The sequence below is a fragment of the Canis lupus genome, chromosome 7 (assembly GCF_011100685.1).
Source record: "Canis lupus familiaris isolate Mischka breed German Shepherd chromosome 7, alternate assembly UU_Cfam_GSD_1.0, whole genome shotgun sequence".
Classification (NCBI taxonomy): domain Eukaryota; kingdom Metazoa; phylum Chordata; class Mammalia; order Carnivora; family Canidae; genus Canis; species Canis lupus.
The window spans coordinates 9,987,425-10,007,657 of NC_049228.1; the positions used below are offsets into that span (position 1 = coordinate 9,987,425).

At 34.8% G+C, this 20,233-nt stretch overlaps 1 protein-coding gene and 1 pseudogene across 1 annotated transcript in view; both read right to left on the reverse strand.

The window, feature by feature from the left end:
• LPGAT1 (lysophosphatidylglycerol acyltransferase 1) overlaps window positions 1-20,233 on the reverse strand; it is an 81,709-nt gene that overhangs the window by 40,056 nt on the left and 21,420 nt on the right. The window contains 2 exon segments of the mRNA XM_038542072.1: window positions 1,821-1,916; window positions 6,384-6,502. Coding sequence (XP_038398000.1) covers window positions 1,821-1,916; window positions 6,384-6,502 — 215 coding nt within the window.
• On the reverse strand, window positions 14,618-14,789 carry LOC119872755 (annotated as a pseudogene).

A 20,233-nucleotide genomic window follows, 5' to 3' on the forward strand; every position in this document is an offset into this window, starting at 1 on the left:
CTCCCCTCCCTCCATGCTACAGACTTTTATTACTATCTATTGGTGGGGGCGGGTGCGAGGGGAGAAAATGTTGCTCTTTAGAAATGAACTTGCAGTATCTCTGATAAATTTGAAATACAATCCTTAAGTATGTAAAACTTTACAATGTAATATAAAGGAAAATGCTTTGGAGTACATTATTTTCACTTTTTTTTTAATTTTTTTTTTATTTATTTATGATAGTCACAGAGAGAGAGAGAGAGAGGCAGAGACACAGGCAGAGGGAGAAGCAGGCTCCATGCACCGGGAGCCCGACGTGGGATTCGACCCCGGGTCTCCAGGATTGCGCCCTGGGTCAAAGGCAGGCGCCAAACCGCTGCGCCACCCAGGGATCCTTATTTTCACTTTTATATCCTCAAAGTACACTGACCATTTAGTATAATCTAATGAAGCCTGGGATTATCAACAGGGTCTACAGTATAACCGTGATAATTTCCTCACTCTCATGATGGAAAGGGCTCTGTATTCACCTAGACTGCTAAGCTTCAATGGTTGCTTCTGCTTCTTTCCCTCGTGGTACTCTAAAGATTAGGCTAGTTTCCCTTGTTAAATTGTTCTAATCACTGCTTATTCTGTCTCAAGCTTTTGGCCAATCCCCATTGCTGCTTCCTCCTGAGGTTCCAGTGAAATGCTTTCATTCATCTTTCTGCTCAGAAGAACCAAAAGTGTTTCCAGAAGAAACTAGATCATTGCATAGCATGTGAAAAACCAAATGTTCTGTATATAAAAGTGTCTAGAGTAAAGCATTTGTGTTTTGTGACACCTATAATCCCCTTAGAAGTTTACACACTTCCAGCCTATTTCTGAATTTGTGGTTCTCTGATGAGGCTTAATCAGATTCATCAGTTATTCATGAAGTACTTATTATGTGCAAGGCTAAAGCTGCTAAATATATGAATACCAGATAAATGTGGCATTACTATACATAAAAACTCTTATATATTTCAATTTTTGAGAAAACAAAGCATGTGATACTAGTAGTATACAAGGGAAATAAATACCATAATGTAGTGCTGAGATGATAAGAGGGTATGATTTTTTCTTCTACACTAACTAAACTTATACCTGATGCTTGGGACTCATTTTCAATATATCTTCCTCTATCAAACTCACTGTTACTCTTTAGATTTGTGCCTAATATCATCATCTTCTCTAAAGTTTTTCTGAATTCATAAAAACTGATGAATTCACTTTTCCTACAATGAATTTCCAAAATATTTTTTTATCTACCTACTGGTTTTAGATACTTTCTCTATCATATAATAGTGACTTGTCAATAAAAATAATTGTGAAAACACAGATGATGATAGTGATAATCCTGATAAAAATGATGACAAAGGGAGCAGGCACTGTTCTGAGTGTATTACTGTATTACTTCATTTAACTCCCACAACCACCCTATGAGGGCAATACCTACTATTTTCATCTGAAAAATGAGGAAACTTGAGAACTTAAATAACTTGCCTGATTCACAAAGCTAAGAAGCAGAAGAGCTGAGACTGTGGCTGGGGCTTGATAAATCTTTACTAAACATTGCACTGTTTAGATGTGAGGAGAAAGGCAGAGATTAGAATATTTGGAATGTCACCATTTTACGGCTTGAGCATATTCAAAATCAGATCAAAATAAATGTTTCAGAGAACAAAGATTCAGAGGAAGAGCCCCCTGACATACTAGAGCCCACTCTATCTAATGTAATTGGTTTGGGTATGCCTATGTTTGCAATAAAGAATCATTCTGATCAGGCTATCATTGTGAAAAAGGGAATGCTCATTACTCACCTGTCTTATAAAGAAGTCTCCATGAATTAGAGAAACAATTCCAAAGTTTGTGTACTTAAAAATATGATCCATCAACCACATCATTTGTGCAACAACCTAAAAGAAATAATTACACGTTAAATAGAAGAAACCTGCTACAGTGCAGCCAGCTCTCTAAATTTTAAATATAATCATCCAAGCATATACTCTTAATTAACCTAATATCTTAAATCTAGTGTTCATTTCTACAATTAAGGAACAAAGTCTCCAAGAAAAATAATAGTCCTGATTCCAAGTCTTGAGATCCCAGGTCTCATGTATATACACATATTACTACCTAACAAATAAAGCTGAATTAACTTCTTAAGTTTGGACTTCATGATTTCAAATTTGTTCTACCATAAACAAAGTCTCTGATAATTCTTATTTAACTTGTAAAATTATTTTGAAACAATAAAATGAAGTTATCAAAATAAGGGTTATAAGTTTAATTAATAAGCACTAAAGCTTTATAAAATATGACTTTATCTAAATGGCTAAAATTTTAAGTTATAAATTATGAATGTATAAATGTAAAATTATAAAATTTTATAAAAGTACTAAAATGTCCAAAATAAAAGAACATTCAAAATTCATATCATATAATGATTTATACATTCTACTGTTAAAAAGAATATTTGTTAGTTTATGCAAGGCTATACTCTTTATCAGCACAAAAATATTATAGCATCTCAGTTCTTAAACATAGAAATATCCTTTGCTGATAAGAGTCAATACTCATATTAAGAGCAAATGACTTTATTTCAAACAAATTTCAAAATTAAATATAAGTGTAAACAGGGGTCTAATTAATAAACTAGTTAACTGTTCCTCTCTGCTGAAGAAATGGCATTCCTTGTTATAATCTTTAAATAAATTCATTAAAAGCTACAGTCTCAATCAAGAATGCAATAGAGCTCTACTTTGGTTTCTAAGGGAATAATATATGTAAAACTTCAACTCAAAGCACCAAATTATATGAATTTATATATTAGGAAAAAAATTAGCATTGACACTCCCACACTGCTTTTACAGAAACATTATAAAACCTGACAAATAATGTAACATTCAAGCTTCTGCCTTAATTTTTCACCATCACTAAATAGTTCAATTACAAAACTCCTATCCCATCAGCTTTCCTATGTTAAATCACTTTGAAAAAAAAATAAAGATACATGGCCAGTAAAGAACTGATTCCCCAAGTCAACTAATACAGAATAAAGTGATTGCCAACATCTCATTTTTCAGTCTTGTTTTGCTTTGTAATGACTTTGTTTAAATAGATTGAGATTTGAACTAAATGGAATTTGCTGAAAAGTGCTCCAAAGAACAAACCAAAAACAAGTGGTTTCAATCTATAAAATACTTGAGTTTTATACACAATATGAAGTTTAGTGGCAATTTATTGATTTCTGGGTTTAAAATACCAACGCTAAAGCAACAAGCTTTTATATTTAACCTTACATTTACAGTGGATTTATTTCTTCAATTAGAATGGTCATCTAAAACAAATCAATTCAATAAAATAGCCAAGCTATCTTCTGAGATTTGTATGGATAATTCTGTCCTAATTTGTATGGATAATTCTGTCCTTATTTTAGAGGAAATGTTACAAATCAATAAATGTTTATTACATGTCTAATAAAGTTCTTTTGATAGAAATAAAAATTCTTGTGGTGCCCGGGTGGATTAGTTGGTTAAAAGTCTGCCTTCAGCTCAAGTCATGATTCTGGGGTCCTGCATTGGACTCCCTTCTCAGTGGGGAGTCTGCTTCTCCCGCTCACTCTACCCTCCCCCCATTCATGCTCTTTCTCTCTCTTCTCTCTCTCTTGCTCTCACTCTTGCTCAGTCTCTCTCTCAAATAAATAAATAAAACCTTTAAAAAAAAGAAAGAAAGAAAAATTCTTAGTTTTGTCATCGTTTACCATAAAAGGGCATGGCTCAATTCACAGATACCATTTAAAAGGCACCAGCACATTTAGAAAATACAATTAATTCTTCGTTTTATAGTCCTCGAATGAAGGTCAGTAAATACCAGTTGCCTGAAGCAACTCTTCAAATGTCAATGTTTCATAGGCCTGTCACTCAGAACAGAATTAGTCCACATCAATTATTCTTTATCTGGAAGCATGGGTGTTCTAAATATAGAAAACATCTAGAGAGGCTTACATGAAGGACTCCATCCTTTATACCCTTCTGAAATTATAGTAAACTGAATGGTTGTCCTGTTTAGAAATTTGTAGGGATAATTTTGGTTGTCACAATGACTAGGGAGTGCTACCAGCATTTAGTGGGTAGCAGTCAGGTATGGAAAACATACAGCAACGCCCAAGACAGTTCAGTACAACAGTGCTGTCCTACCAAAATGCCAACAGAAATCCGGATGAGTGACATTAACAGGTAGTACAAGAAGTCTCCTACTAAATTTTAAAAGCTTTGTTACAATAACATTGCTTTTAAACACATTTTTTAATTGGCCCACAATTCAGCATTAGCCTTCTTTTTTTGTTTTTGTTTTTTTAAAGATTTTATTTATTCATTCATGATAGACATAGAGAGAGAGAGGCAGAGACACAGATAGAGGGAGAAGCAGGCTCCATGCCAGGAGCCCGACGCAGGACTCAATCCCAGGACTCCAGGATCGCGCCCTGGACCAAAGGCAGGCACCAAACCACTGAGCCACCCAGGGATCCCCATAGCCTTCTTTTTTTGAATGTACCCACAGAGTATGCCATAAGCCAAGTCAACATTTGTATTGGTAAGTGTAAATTAATATTGCCCTATGCTTATCTAGGCAGGAGGGAGAGATTATGATGCTTCCAGCTTTTTATTTCTCAATTACTCCTTTATGAAAGAAGATAAAAAATTCCTCAAGATTTCAAGTTATTTGCTAATATCAGATCATAATAAAAATGTTTGGTATAACTAATCTGAAAATAAAAATAAAATTACTCTGGACAGAAAAATGAACCTAAGTCAAACTACAAAAGCAAACAAGTGAGACAAATTTTCCTTTGTCTGCATAATTAGTGAATTTCAGATTACCTACTATTCTAGTTAATATAGTTATTATCCATGACAAACTGGGGTGAGAATAATAAAGTTAGGTGTATTTATACTGACCATTATAATCATTCTTTGAAATTAAAAAACCAATTAAGGACACTGTAAGGCCTCAGAATAATTACCATGTCATTAAGAATAAAAATGTTAATTGGGGATTCTCTTTGATGAAAAGCCAAATACACTAGTCATTACAAAATTTTAACATCACAAGTAATAAATATTATTATAAGTGCAAACCTATTTATACAGTGATATTCTCTTAACAGTTCAAGATTCTGAATATAAGAAAGGTTTGAATTTATTCCACATTCCAGCAAGATTATGCCTCTGCTTTCCAGATAAACAGATTCTATAATAACCAAACATATTTTCCTTTACTCTCACCTCATTTTCTGACTCTCCTACCCATCCTGAGCTACTGCATCAAAATCTCTGGGACCTAAACACACTACGCTAGTCTTGCCTTGGTGCTCTGGCCAATACTGTTTCACTAAGGAAGAAGGCACTTGCTTCATCACTCTAACTATGCCAAGTTTATGTCCTCTCCCCTCTACAAAGTTTTCTATACCTGTTGTAGATGGGGGGCTCACCCTCCACTAAATAACTTTCACTTTGCAATTCAGTATTGGTCATTATACTTTCCCTCCACTTGCGCTGAACTCTTAGATCCTTTAGGACAGCGTTTTACAGGATGGTATTCTATTACAGTCACTGACCATAAATATGAAGTACTTAATAAACTCTATTCATTTGTTTCTTTACTATTAGGATAAATATTAACTCCCTTAATTTATACACTCTCTATTTATTTAGTTTTCTATGAACGCAACCTCTTTAACTTCTAAGGTGACAATTCTTTTAATGCTAAAGACTGAATTTATTTTATACCCGCTCAGTTGATAGATGGATTTTAGTTATCAATATAAGCCATATAAAAACGATGGTTCATACATAACCTAGCAACACTTAATAAAATGGGCCTAATATCTTTTCTTTCAATCCAAAATATTTACCTTTATTTCTTGGGGTACACATCCCCAAGATCACCTAATTCACTGACCAACTTAGCCTCTTTCATCTTAAACAATACTGCTTTTTGTGTCTGTATTGTTCAAGCCAGTGATTCACCACTTCACCTCAAGACAGCCCTCAATCTGATTATCTTAACTGTTTTTACCTCATCTATCTTTTAAAAAATAGCTTTATGGAGATATCATTTACATTACTTTCCAGTTACTTTTTTGAAAGTCTCCACATCCCTGTCCTAGATTTAGAATTATATTTAGAATTATAGATGAGAATTCTAATTATAGTTAGAATTACCTAGAATTGTATATATTTTTCTTTTTAAAATTTTCTCAATTTTCAGGAAAAGTATAGATATTAAAGTTAATGTTCTAAACCATAGTAAGACACTTGAATTGATTCTTTGTTAATCTCTCCCTTCTGCTGTCTATCTCTGCCTTCAGGATGGCTTACCAGTCCTTTGTCTTGGAGGCACATCATCAGAGTGCACACATCTCCTGTTGCCTGATGATTCACCAACATTACTGCTTCATCTTTTGAAACTGCTTTAATATCGTCCCCCCATTCCATCACTGTAAGAATAAAAAAGCCATGACTTTAAAGAGTTTACATTACCAGTAACCTTATGTTAGAAAAACTGCTGTACATCAATGATGATACATCACCTAGCTAAAACTTCTCAAAGTTGCAACTAAGTTTACTTCCTCTAAACATCAAGATATAAAATTTTATAAAGCCCCAAAATACCCATTAAAATGTAAAATGGTCATCCTTTGATCTAGAAGTTCTATTTCTTAGAATTTATCCTGTACAAACATCTGTACAAATAGGCAAAGATATATGCATAAGGGATGTTTATTGGAACTTAAATGTTCACCAATAAGGGAGTGAAAAGAAAGTAATAATATAAGGGAAGAGTATAAATCCACTGAAAGTATAGAGGGTATCTCTCTATACACTAACACTTGACTTGTTATCAAGGAAACAAAGCAAATCACAAAACAGTACATATAGCATGATTCCACCTTTTTAGAGAAGGAATAAAATTTATGTTATTTGATACAGTGAAAAATATCTTGGGGAATGAAATCCAAACTATTGATACTGATCATGATTAGGACAAGGTTTCCAGAGCCCTTCAAATTCTACTTCATAATAAAATGTGAAACATTACAAATATATGCAAGTATTTTCATTTTAAAATAAGAAAACTAGTAAATATGTTACATTTATTAAAAATCTCTAGACAAAAAGTCATTGGACCTAAACCTATATGTACACTCTAAGGAAAACAGTGGTGTCCCCTTATAGTTATGTTTCATTTTACAGTAAATCTACTTCACAGAAAAAAATATAATCGAGCCTCAGTTCTGAACATCAGGATTCTACAAGACAAAGTTTCTAAGGTTCCTCAAATGTTTGACATAAATTATGAGAGGCTGATTATGCATTAGTATTCACGCATCTCACACATGCTAAAGGAAAAGAAATCAAGCCACCTGTGTGTAATAATTCTGGATGAAATAGGCATGGGGAGATGTGGAGCACACCTGCTTTGCCTCTTCCAGCTCCACTCCTTCTCCAGACACCATTCACTGTCACCCCAACATTAGTGGAACTCCTCATAGGAGTTCATGTGAGAAAAGGGATCTAATTTTTTCTTTCTTTTAAAACTCACTTAAGCAAGGCATGTATTTATTGATTTTAAAGACCTTAAAATTTTGTACTAAGGAAATTTCAGCTGAGCTAAACATACAGTATTAAGTTATGTGACCTCCTTGCAAAGTGAGATATTCCAATCATTCTATCAGATATTATTGCCAACACTCAAATAGCTTATATTGTATAGGAAAATTTTTAATTTTTTTTAACTGAATGCAGCATAAAACTACATTAAAAGGATGTCAAGGGATGCCTGGGTGGCTCAGTGGTTGGGCAGCTGCCTTCAGCTCAGGTCGTTATCCAAGGATCCGGGACCAAGTCCCACATCGGGCTCCTGCGAAGAGCCTAGTTCTCCCTCTGCCTATGTCTCTCTCTCTCTCATGAATAAATAAATAAATCTTAAAAAGAAAAAAAAAAGGATGTCAAATAATCCTTAAGAAATAGAGGCAGAATACTGGGAGAGAGCCCAGATCCTTGAAAAATGCAGCAGTACTAACTTTCCTTCCAGTGGCCTTTCCTTCCCCAAGTTCTAATTCAGCTCAGCTGACAAGCTAACTACCAAAACATATTTAAACAGCTGCTGTATCAAACATTGCTGTGGGGAGTATGAATTGGTACAACAGTTTGGGAAGTCAATTTGGCAATATATATCAAAACTGAGAAATGCAGAAAGCTTTTTACTCAGAAATTATACTTCTAGGAATTCAACTTACAGATATATTTATGTGCAGAATGACATATGAAAAACTAGTTACTACAGCTCTGTAAGAACAAAGAGGAAGGGGTGCCTTGGTGATGCAGTTGGTTAAGCAGCTGACTCTTGGTTTTGGCTTGGGTTGTGATCTCATGGTCTTGAGATCGAGCCCCACATAGGGCTCCATGCTCAGCTTGGAGTCTGCTTGAGATTCTCTCTCCCTTTCACCGTGGCCCTCCTCCCTCTCATGTGCTCTCTTTCTCTCAAATAAATAAATCTTAGAAAAAAATAAAGAGGAAAGAGAGACTAGCAAGGGAGACTAGCTCAAATTCATAGAAATTGAAAAAAATAATGGTTGCCAGGAAGGAGAAATGTGAAGGTGTTGTTCAATTCATAGAGAGCTTCAGTCTTGCAAGATGAAAAAGTTCTATAGATTGGTTACACAATAATGTGAATATACTTAACAATGCTGAACTGTACACTTAAAAATAGTTAAGATGGGGGTGCCTGGATGGCTCAGTTGAGCAATTTTGGTTTTAGCTGAGGTCATGATCTCATGGGTTGTGGGATCAAGGCCCGCCCACATCATGTGGCTCCACACTTGTGTGGAGTTGGCTCAAGATTCTCTCTCCCCCGCTTCCTTTGCTCCTCCGCCTGCTTGTGAGCTCTCTCTAAAATAAATATTTTTAAAATCTTTTTTAAAAAATATTTATTTATTTATTCATTCATCCATAGATACACAAAGAGAGAGAGAGAGGCAAAGACACAGGCAGAGGGAGAAGCAGGCTCCACACAGGGAGCCCAATGCGGGACTCAATCCCCGGTCTCCAGGATCACACCCCAGGCTGCAGGCGGTACTAAACCGCTGCGCCACCGGGGCTGCCCTAAAAAATCTTTTAAAAAATGGTTAAGATGATAAATTTTGCTATGTATATTTCATCACAATTAAAAATTTAAAAGGGAAACTAATTAAATTATAAGTAAAGGAATATTATATAATCATAGCATTTATATACTATTATGAAATGATATACTATAAGTAATAACAGCAAAATGCAGAACAGTGTATCAGGAAAGCCATTAGTTGGGTTTTAAAAAGGATGGTGGGAGGAGTGTCTGGGTAGCTCAGTTGGTTAAGCATCCGACTCTCGATTTTGGCTCAGATCAAGATTTCAGGGTCATGAGATTGAGCCCCATGTTGGGCTTGTGCTGGGCATATAGCTTGCTTAAGATGCTCTCCTTCCCTCTCCTTCTGACCTTCCCCCCATCCTGCTTACATGCATATACACACACTCAAAAAATAAAATATAAAGGAGGGAGAGGAATATATTTGCTAAATAAAAATTCCCCCATCATGCCTCTGCTGACAACCCTTCAACAGAGACAGACAGACACACACACACACACACACACACACACACACTTTAATTCATTCCTCATTCAATAAATCAGCATCAGGCACTATTAGGTGTTGTGAATATAAAATAAAAAGAACAAATGTATTATTCTAATAGCAGTTAAGATGCTCAAGAAAAGTCTATCTTGGTTCTATAAATATTGAGCTATTAAGAGGTAACATGGAAAGTCTTCTGGCTCCACATCTATATAAACATAAGTTTCATAACCTAATATTTCCTTAATGTAATTTCTGCCACATTAATGGAAAATGCTAGATACCTAAGTCTATGCGATGGGAAAACATGTAAGTGAATACAACTGCAAATAAAAAGTTTTTTTACATAAATGTATCCTACCTGTTTGCTTTATATAAAGTAGATAATTCTAGTGTGTTGGCTTAAATCTCATATATTGAATTTAGAATCCTCTGAAATGGGTTCTAATGGGTGTCCCCCCCACCAAATTTTCATCCATCTAAAATCTGTAAATGGGACCTTATTTGAAAACAGGGTCTCTGCAGAAATAATCAGTTTAAGATGAGATCATACTGGATTAGGGTGGGCCCTAAATCTAAGTCCAATATGACTGGTGTCCCTTTACAAGAGGGAAAAGTGGACAGAGAGATACATAGAGAGAAACCTACATGACAACAGAGGTAGACTGGGGTGACAGATCTACAAGTTAAGGACTGAGGACAATTACCAGAAACAGCAAGAGGCAAGGAAGGATACTCCCCTAGAGCTTTCAAAGATAGCATGTCCATGCTGACATCTTGATTTTGGACTTCAAACCTTCAGAGCAGTGAGAATAAATTTCTATTATTTGAAGCCACCAGTTTGTGGTCCTCTGTTATATTATAGTAGCCCCTGAAGCTAATATACCTCACCCACCTCAACTCTTCCCATCCTTTTTCTCTCTTTCCCATTCTATTCCATACTCTCAAATTATAGTTTTTTTCTGATCAAATATGCAAAAGAATGGCACTGTTTTTAAACATCTAGAACATTTTAATAGACATCTAATGTTACATATCATAAATGGTTCTCAATGTTCATTTCTATAATCCTTTCAAGATTAAATCTAACATACTTTATCTCTCAGCCATAACTTAGCCAAAATTTATTTTCAAACTAAATGTCAATTTACTAAGACTCACATGGTATACTAAATCAAACAAGTGAAGGCAGCTCAATCAAATTCTTATTAAAAAATTATCCTGATGTAGCAATAAAGTTAAGTTGAATTTTGTAAAATCTAAATTTTTTTCCAATAAATTCAGTTTCCAATATTTATGGTATTCTTTTATCATACTTTTACCATACCACTACATACTTCAAAGACCAGTGTTAGAAAGTCATTCAGCAAACAAATCAAGATAAAAATGCTTGTAGAGGGTAGCCCTGGTGGCTCAGTGGTTTAGCGCCGCCTATAGCCCAGGGCCTGATGCTGGAGACCCAGAATCGAGTCCCAGGTCAGGCTCCCTGCATGGAGTCTGCTTCTCCCTCTGCCTGTGTCTCTGCCTCTCTCCCTCCTCTCTGTGTATTCTCATGAATAAATAAATAAAATCTTTAAAGAAAAATGCTTGTAGAGAAAAAGCATTTATTTTATGTATGAAGTAGCTATCTTCCTCAGCTCATACCTTGCTATCCTAGGACCTAGAAGTATAATAATGGAGTCAATATTTTAACTAAGGAATAAGATTATCTGCATGTTAAAGAACAGAAGCTATGGATACCTGCCAGTTCTTACACTGTACTGGATTGGAAGAACAAAAATATTTTAACATACTGTTCTATGAAACGAATTCTCAAAAAAGAACTAGGTCAGGTCCACTATTTCCAAAGAGAATGAAGGACAACTGAATAAAATCTGGAAGTTTTCTTCCAGATTTCTTCTCTACTAATAACCGAATTTTAAAATTTTTTGTTAAAAACCAAAGACAAAGATTATCACCTACCCCCCCACACACATATTTTTTCCTCCTTTTTCTAATATATCATCAATAAACCTCCCTCAAAAGTTACAGACTAGTATTGATCGAGATAGTTCACATCTCAAAAATAAATTAAAAACAGTATTAATGCACCACAAATTCCTTAAAAACAGTGATGCTTAAGGCCATTATACTGACTCACAAAACAGAATTAATATGGGGAAGAAAGGTTGCTTAACATGACCATAATAGCTCACCTAAGTTCAAAAATAAAAAAAAAATATGCCTGAAAAGTTCATGCCACAAACTGTTTTACTATTCAGTGCTTCATATTCTTATTTACAAAATATTGATAGTATTAAGGCTACTCAAATATAAAATGAAAATCAATGCTATATAATTGACAGAAATACTGGGTAACTGGATTACATGACAGTAGAAGTCACTTTTGGAATCACTATTAAGTACAAGAGTCATATTTCTACTGTGTCTTGCCAGGTCAGGTATTCACTATTTAGTGAAGAATAAAGAACGACCCACTACCACCAAAAGAGAAAAAAAAATCCATGAAAGAATTTTACATACCTCAAGAACTGTGGCTGTTAATAGCCCACACTGGAGGCAGACTGGGTTCATCTAAAGTTAGGGGAGAGCAGAGCAAATGGCGCAAGAGAGAAGAAGAGACTGAGGCTATTAATTAAGAGTGGCTGTGAGAAAGCAGGCACTGATTAGTGGAGAGGAGGCTGGCTGGTGAGGAAGAGCCAAGCAAGGGGGAGATTAAAAGAAACCAGAGTGGCAGCTACTCTGATAGAGATACTCAGTGCCATCCCCTTTTTCCACCCTTACTCATCCTATTCAAATTCTCAGATGTAGGGTCCAGACATTAGGAAAAGCTCCTGATTCCACTTCTAGGTATTTATCTGAAGAAAAGAAAAATACAAACTGGAAAAGATAATGTGCACCTCCACGTTCACTGCAGCATTATTTACATTAGCCAAGATAGGGAAACAACTTATGTTCATCAATGAATGAATGGATAAACACACACACACACACACACACACACACACACACCATGGAGGAATATTATTCAGCCATAAAAGGAGTGAAGTCTTGCCATTTGCAATAATATGGATAGACCTTGAGGGTTTTATGCTAAGTAAAATAAGTCAGAGAAAGACACTGTATGACCTTTTTAAATATGTGGAATCTTTTTTAAAAAAAGATTTTATTTATTCATTTGACAGAAAGAGAGCATAAGCAGGCAGAGGGAAAGGGAGAAGCAGGCTCCCCGAGGAGCAGGGAGCCTGATGTGGGGGGCTCAATCTTAGGACTCTGGGATCATGACCTGAGCCAAAAGCAGATGCTCAACTGACTGAGCCACCCAGGTGCCCCATTATATGTGGAATCTTAAAAGCAAGCCAACAAACAAATGCCAAGCTTAAAGACACAGAAAACAAGCTAGTGGTTGCCAGAGGGTTGTGGGAGTGGGGATGGGGAATGGATGAACTGTTTTGGGTTTGTTTTTTGGTTTTTTGGTTTTTTAGTTTAAATAAATTGTTAAATTTTTTAAAAAGTGCATTGTTACGTGTTATTACCAGATACCCCCCAAAAGCCTTTAATGTGAAAGACAGAAAACAGAAAAATAAAAGACCTGGAGGAAATAGAAACAATACATGAAAAAGAAAACTTCAAAAGAGACCAGCATTAATACACTGAAATAAGAGGTGATGATGATGATGGCAATATAACCATGAGATAAGAACAAGATGCTTAAAAAAAAAAAAAAAAGGAACATTTAGAGAAGAAAAAGGAGCTGTTGGAAATCACCATGTTAGCAAAATTAAAATCTTAATAGAAAGACTGGGAGGTGAAGTTAGGGAAATCTGGAAAGTAGATTAAGAGTTGAAAAACAGGAGAGAAAAGATTTGAACATGAGAAGACCATTCCACAAAGTCTAATATTCAAATAACAGAAGTTCCAGAAAAAAGAACAGAGGAAAAGAAATCAAAGAAATAATTAAAGAACATCTGAGGATGTGAATTTCCAGATTAACAGGGAACATCCAGTAACCAGTACAGTGGATGAAAATACCCACATCAAGGCATACATACAAAGTTTCAGAACAATGCAGCCAAAGAGAAGATCTACAAATGTTCAGAAAGAAAAAAATAGGAAACAAAGGTAAGGACAACAGACTTTGGACAACAGCTATAAAAAGTTAAAAAGCAAGTGACAGTTTCAAAAACCTGAAGAACTATTTCCAACCTGGAATTCTCTACCCAAACTATCCATCAGGTGTGCAACATCTTAAAAAAACAAACCTCTTATTCTCAGGAAGCTGGATATGTGCTTGCCAAATAAGGGGATAAACCAAGAAAGAGAAAACTATGATATAAGAAGCTGGAAATGCAAATCCAAGGACAGGCAAAAGGAATTCCCAGGATGATAGGAAAAGGATGTCAGGTCCCAGGGTGTTAGTTAGCTGCATGTTAGACTTGCTAGATAACCAGTCCAAACTGGGGTTAAGTTGGGTTTCCTAGAGAGATTGTCCAAAAAGATGAAATTGACAGAATAGCATACAAATGACTTGAGAACTCTAAAACTAACAAGAAGCTTGGGGTTGAATTAGTGATCATTTCAGAGAGAAGTAAGCAAAAGAAAATCAAAACAAAAAACAAAAATAAAAATTACTAACTCTAGGGAAAACACTGTAGGAAAGTGAAAGTAAACACAACTTTATTATATGGCTCAGCTATGTATAGATTATATATTCATAATTAAAGAACACTGCTGAATATTGATATAATAAAAATTATAATAAAATTCAAATACAAACTGGAAAAAATACTTTTTAAGGTATTACTTAAAAACAGTATAAATATTAACTTTTTCTAAAAATGTATAGTTTCCAAACATTTAAATAATATAATATATGTTATATAATATATAAAATAATATAAATAATAATTAAACAATTTAAACAATACCAAACAACACACAGGAAACAATCACCCAAAATTCCACTATCCAGAGATAAGAAGATGCTATTAAAACTGTGTAGCATATCTTCCAGTGATTTTTCTATGTATATAAAGATAAATTTTCAATTAGCAATAATCATGCCTCGGATAAATCTCATTGGCTATGATAACTGCCACTGTGCAAAGCTTATATAAAGATAACTTTTCAAGCCAAAAAGGAATGATACTTAACATATTGCCTTATACCATTTGAAATTTAATATCATATAAAATTGCTGTCATGAAATATGCTTCCACATTATTTTTAATGGCTATATAATCATTTATTACATGTAAGTCCTGTAGCTTAGTTAATTCCCTAATGCTGATTACTAGCTATTTATTATAGAAAGTGCTAGACAAATAAATACACAAAGCAAAGAACTGTGGGATTTCTGATCTAAAAACTATGGTGACATTCTTAAAACAAAGAGTAAAAATGTTTCTATTTACAAATGTTATCAAAACAAGTAAGTCAAACACACAAAAAAGAATTTTAGGAAGTAATAGAACTGCTGTATATCTTCATTGTGGTGGTGTTTATATAACTGCATATGTGTCAAAAACTCAGAGGCTATAAACTACAAAGGGTAAATTTTACTGTATGCAAATTATACAACAATAAACTTGACTGAAAAACACATAACAAATTTAGAAGACATGACTTTTCAATATATTCTTTGAGTCAGTCAGTGAATAAACTCGTAGAAATCTAAAATCTTTTTTGGATGTAAATAAGTTCTAAACGGATTACAGAGGACCAAAGAATCAAAAGAGCAGAAGTCAATGAAATCAATAAAAAACAGAAAAGTAAAGAAAATCAATGAAAACAAAAGAACTCTTTCAGAAAGTCCATACAATTTATAAACCTCTAGCAAAGCTAACCAACCCCCCACCCCAAATTATCAATGTCAGGAATGAAAGAGAGGACATCACTACATGCCACAAAGATTATTTAAAAATTAAAGGTATATCATGAGCAACTTTACAAACATAAATATGACAATTTGAGTGAAATGGACCAATTCCTTGAAAACCACAAACTAACAAACTCATCAAAGATTAAATAACCTGCATAGTATCTCTATTAAAAAATATTGATTATAGCCCCAAATTTCCAAATAATAATTCTTCTGGCCCAAGTGGTACCAATTGGCATATTCTACTAAACATTTAGAAAAAGAACACCAATTCTAAACCATCTCTTCCAGGAAACAGAAGATAACACCTTCAAGTTTATTATATGAGACCAGCATTACTCTGATACCAAAATCAGAAACATACAAAAGAAAACTACATTAAAATTACCATTAATATCCATTAAATTCTTTGACAAATATTAGCAAGTGGAATCCAACAGTATACATCACAACCAAGTAAGATGTATCACAGGAATGCAAGGTTGGTTCAATATCAGAAATCAATGTAATCCACCATATTAACAATCTAAATAAGAAAAACCTTCTGATCATATTGATATGGTTTAAATGGTTGTGTCTCCCTAAAATCCATATATTGAAATCCTAACCCCCAAAGGTGATGTAAATAGTCAGTGGGATCTTTGGGAGGTAATTGTCAAAAGGGTGTGGCCCTCATAAATGGGATTAGTGTCATTATAAAAGAGATCCCCCAGAGTTCTCCAGCTCATTTCACCATGTGAGGGCATAGTGAGAAGGCCAAGAACCATGGAGATAGCCCTCACCATAAGGTGAACATGCTGGCACCTTGATCTTGGCCTTCTCACTCTCCAGAACTATAAGCAATACATTTCTGTTATTTATAAGCCAACCTGTGATATTTTGCTATAGCAGCCTAAATGGACTAAGACATATGAATTGATAGACAAACAGCATATAACAAATTTCAATATTCTTTCATAATAAAAAATCTTAGTAAACTAAGAATAGAAAGGAATTTCCTCTGGATGCCTGATGGCTCAGTGGTTGAGTGTCTATCTTCAGCTCAGAGCATGATCTTGGAGTCCTGGTATTGAGTTCTCCATCAAGCTCCCCACAGGGAGTCTGTTTCTCCCTCTGCCTATGTCTCTGCCCCTCTCTGTGTCTCTCATAAACAAATAAATAAAATCTTAAAAAAAAAAAAGGAAAGGAATTTCCTCAGTGTAATGAAGTGTTTCTACACAAAGCCCATAGCTAAGATAATATTTAGTAGTAGTTATACATTAATGCTTCCCCCATAAGATTCAGAACAGAGCAAGGACATCAAATCTCTTCTCTCTTATTTCACAGTATAGCCAGTTCAATAATACAAGGGGAAAAAAGTCATGTACGTTGGAAAGGGAGATAAAACTGTTCATATTCCGGGATCCCTGGGTGGCGCAGCGGTTTGGCGCCTGCCTTTGGCCCAGGGCGCGATCCTGGAGACCCGGGATCGAATCCCACATTGGGCTCCTGGTGCGTGGAGCCTGCTTCTCCCTCTGCCTGTGTCTCTGCCTCTCTCTCTTTCTCTCTGTGTGACTATCATAAATAAATAAAAATTAAAAAAAAAAAAAAAAAAAAAAAAACTGTTCATATTCCAATGGCATGACTGTCTAGGTAGAATATCTCAACTAATCTACAAAAAGCTCTCATTATTGAAGGGGCACATGCACTCCAATGTTTGTAGCAGCATTATTAACAACAGCCAAATGGAAAGAGACTAACTGTCCATTGACTGATGAATGGATAAAGAAAAGATGTGGTGTGTGTACACACACACACACACACACACACACACAGGAATATTAGGAATATTATCCAGCCATCAAATAGAGTGAAATCTTGCTATATGCACTGTGGAAATAAGTGATATAAGTCAATCAGAGAAAGATAAATATATGATTTCACTCATATATGGAATTATGAAACAAAACAGATGAACATATGGGAAAGAAAAAAAAAGAAGGTGGAAAGCAAGCCACAGAGATGCTTAACTATTGAGAACAGACTGAGGGTCCATGGAGGGAGGTGGGTGGGGGATGGGCTAAATGAGTGATGGGTATTAAGGAGGGCACTTGCTAATGATGAGCACTGGGTATTCTATGTAAGTGATGAATCACTAAATTCTACTCCTGAAACCAATATTATACTAATGTTAAATAACTAGAATTTTAATAAAAACTTGAAACAAAAATACTCTTATTATTGAGTTTAATAAAGTTGCAGTATTTAAAGTCAACACACAAAATATCATCTTTTTTGTAACATAAATGAGTAAGAGGAAATAAAAAAATTTAAATCCTATTCATGATAGTTCAAAAAATATACTTAGATATAAATGTAAAACACATAGATGGGATCTGTACACTAAAAACTATATAACATTGAAGGCCAAGGAAGGCCAAAATAAAATGAAATGTCTGTGGATTGAAAGATTCAACATAATAAAGAGCCAATTCTCCCACAAATAAATCTACAAATATAATGTAATCTCAATCAAAATCCCAGTAAGAATTTTTTCAGATACAGACAACAGGAATCCAAAATTTATAAAGAAAGGCCAACAAACTCGAATACCCAAAATAGCTTTGAAAAAAAGAATAAAATTGGAGGACTCACACTACTCAATTTCAAAACTCACTATAAAGCTACCGTAATTGAGATGCTCTGGTACTGATAAAAGAGAGACACACAGATCAACAGAACAGAAAAGAGAGGCTAGGAATAGACCACATGAATATGGCTAAGTGATTTTTGACAAAGGTGCAAAATCAACCCCATGGAGGAAAAAAATAGTCTTTTCAACAAACAAAATTACAGAAATATGAAACCTCAACCAACACCTTGTACAACAACAAATTCAAAATGGATCAGAGAACTGAATGTAAAACTTAGAACTACAAAATTTCCAGAAGAAAACTTAGGAGAACATCCATGACCTGGTGCTAGGCAAAGTGTTCTTAGACATGACATGAAAAGCATAATCCATAAAAGAAAAAAAAATCAGTAAACTGGACTTCATCAAAATTTAAACATTTTGCTCAGCAAAAGATACTGTTAAAGGGATGAAAAGACTGGGAGAAAATATACACAATCACATAGCCAACAAAGGATTTGTACCTTTGTATCCAGAAAAAAAACTGGAATTGTAGCTATGGAAATGCAGAATGGTATAGCCATTCTGGAAACCGTTCAGCAGCTTCCCATAAAGTTAAAAATCTTCTTTTGTTGTTAGTTTTGACAAACATTTAAAAATGTAAAAGTCATTCTTAGCTCATAGGGCCATATGAAAACAGGCAACAGAAAAATTTGACCCATGGGGCATAGTTTGTTTATTCCTACCCCAGACGAAGGGGAACTTATGTAACATAGAAACCTGTACTTGAATATTCACACCATCTTTATTCATAATTGCCCAAACCTGGAAACAACCCACATGTCCTTTAATAGCTGAATGGATATAACTGTGGTACATCCATTCAATGGAATACCACTCAGCAACAAAAAAGAACATTCTAATGATACATGCAACAACTTGGGTGACTTTCACAAGCATGCTCAGAGAAGGAGGTCCATCTCAAAAGGTTCCATTAATATGACATTCTCAGAAAGACAAAATTATAGTGAAAGAGAACAGATCAGGGGTTGCCAGGGGGTTAGATGCAAGGGGAGAATGTGATTACCAAGGATAATGATTACTGCAGCATGGCAGAAATACAAATGATTCCTGCTCTTGTGTTCTCCTTTCTTTATATTGTTCTGATTCTCCAAATTTTCAGCATTTGTAATTCAGGGAGTTCTCTCCCCACCCCCTGCCTTCAGAACAAAGTAATAATGAAAGATTTTACTACTGGACTGGATTCTTCTTTGTTTCTTAAATGCTCATTTTCTCACATTCACAACAACCTCTCCCCCAAAGTAGTCTGGTCCAAATTTATTTTATGAAAGCACTGAGAGCTGAAGTAGCTAAGACTTACATCTTAAGTTTCTTCTGCTAGTATGTTCCAATAAAAGTATTTTACTCTCTGCAAAACCCTTAATTTGCTTAGTTTTGTTTTCTCAACCTTTTAAATAGCTTCTTTCACTCACCTATAGAACACTATACTAAATTCAGAGATCAGAATTTAAATCAAAGGTACTTTGATTCCATTTGGACAGCTTAAGCAATGGAATTCTGTAGTATATCTGCCTCGGGTTCCTGAAATGAATAACTGGAAGAAGGGTAATTCTAACTTCTAAAGATTATACCAAATTGCCAGGAAGTAAGTGTGTAATGTAGGTACTTCTTTGCTTTGCTACTAGAGCTTTAAATAGCTTCAGAATCTGACCATTAAAAATGGTAGGGGTTTTGATTTTAGTGAAGTTTAGAATTAGAAAGGAACATAGAGATATCTGAACCCAAATCCCTCCCTTCACAGATAATTTAAATCAAATACAAGAAACAGAACTCTTAGGCTGCTTCTTGCCTAACCAAATCAGTTGCAAAGAAAAACATACAGATGGTAAGGATAATTAATTTACATCACCTCCTGCTCACTATCCCCCAAAGCACTTATTGCTATGTTCATTCATTCAACTAGTTTTATTCTCTTCATAGAGAAACAGGGTTCTATCACTGTGGGGGTCATAGAAGTAGACTGAGATTCCATCGCAAAGAA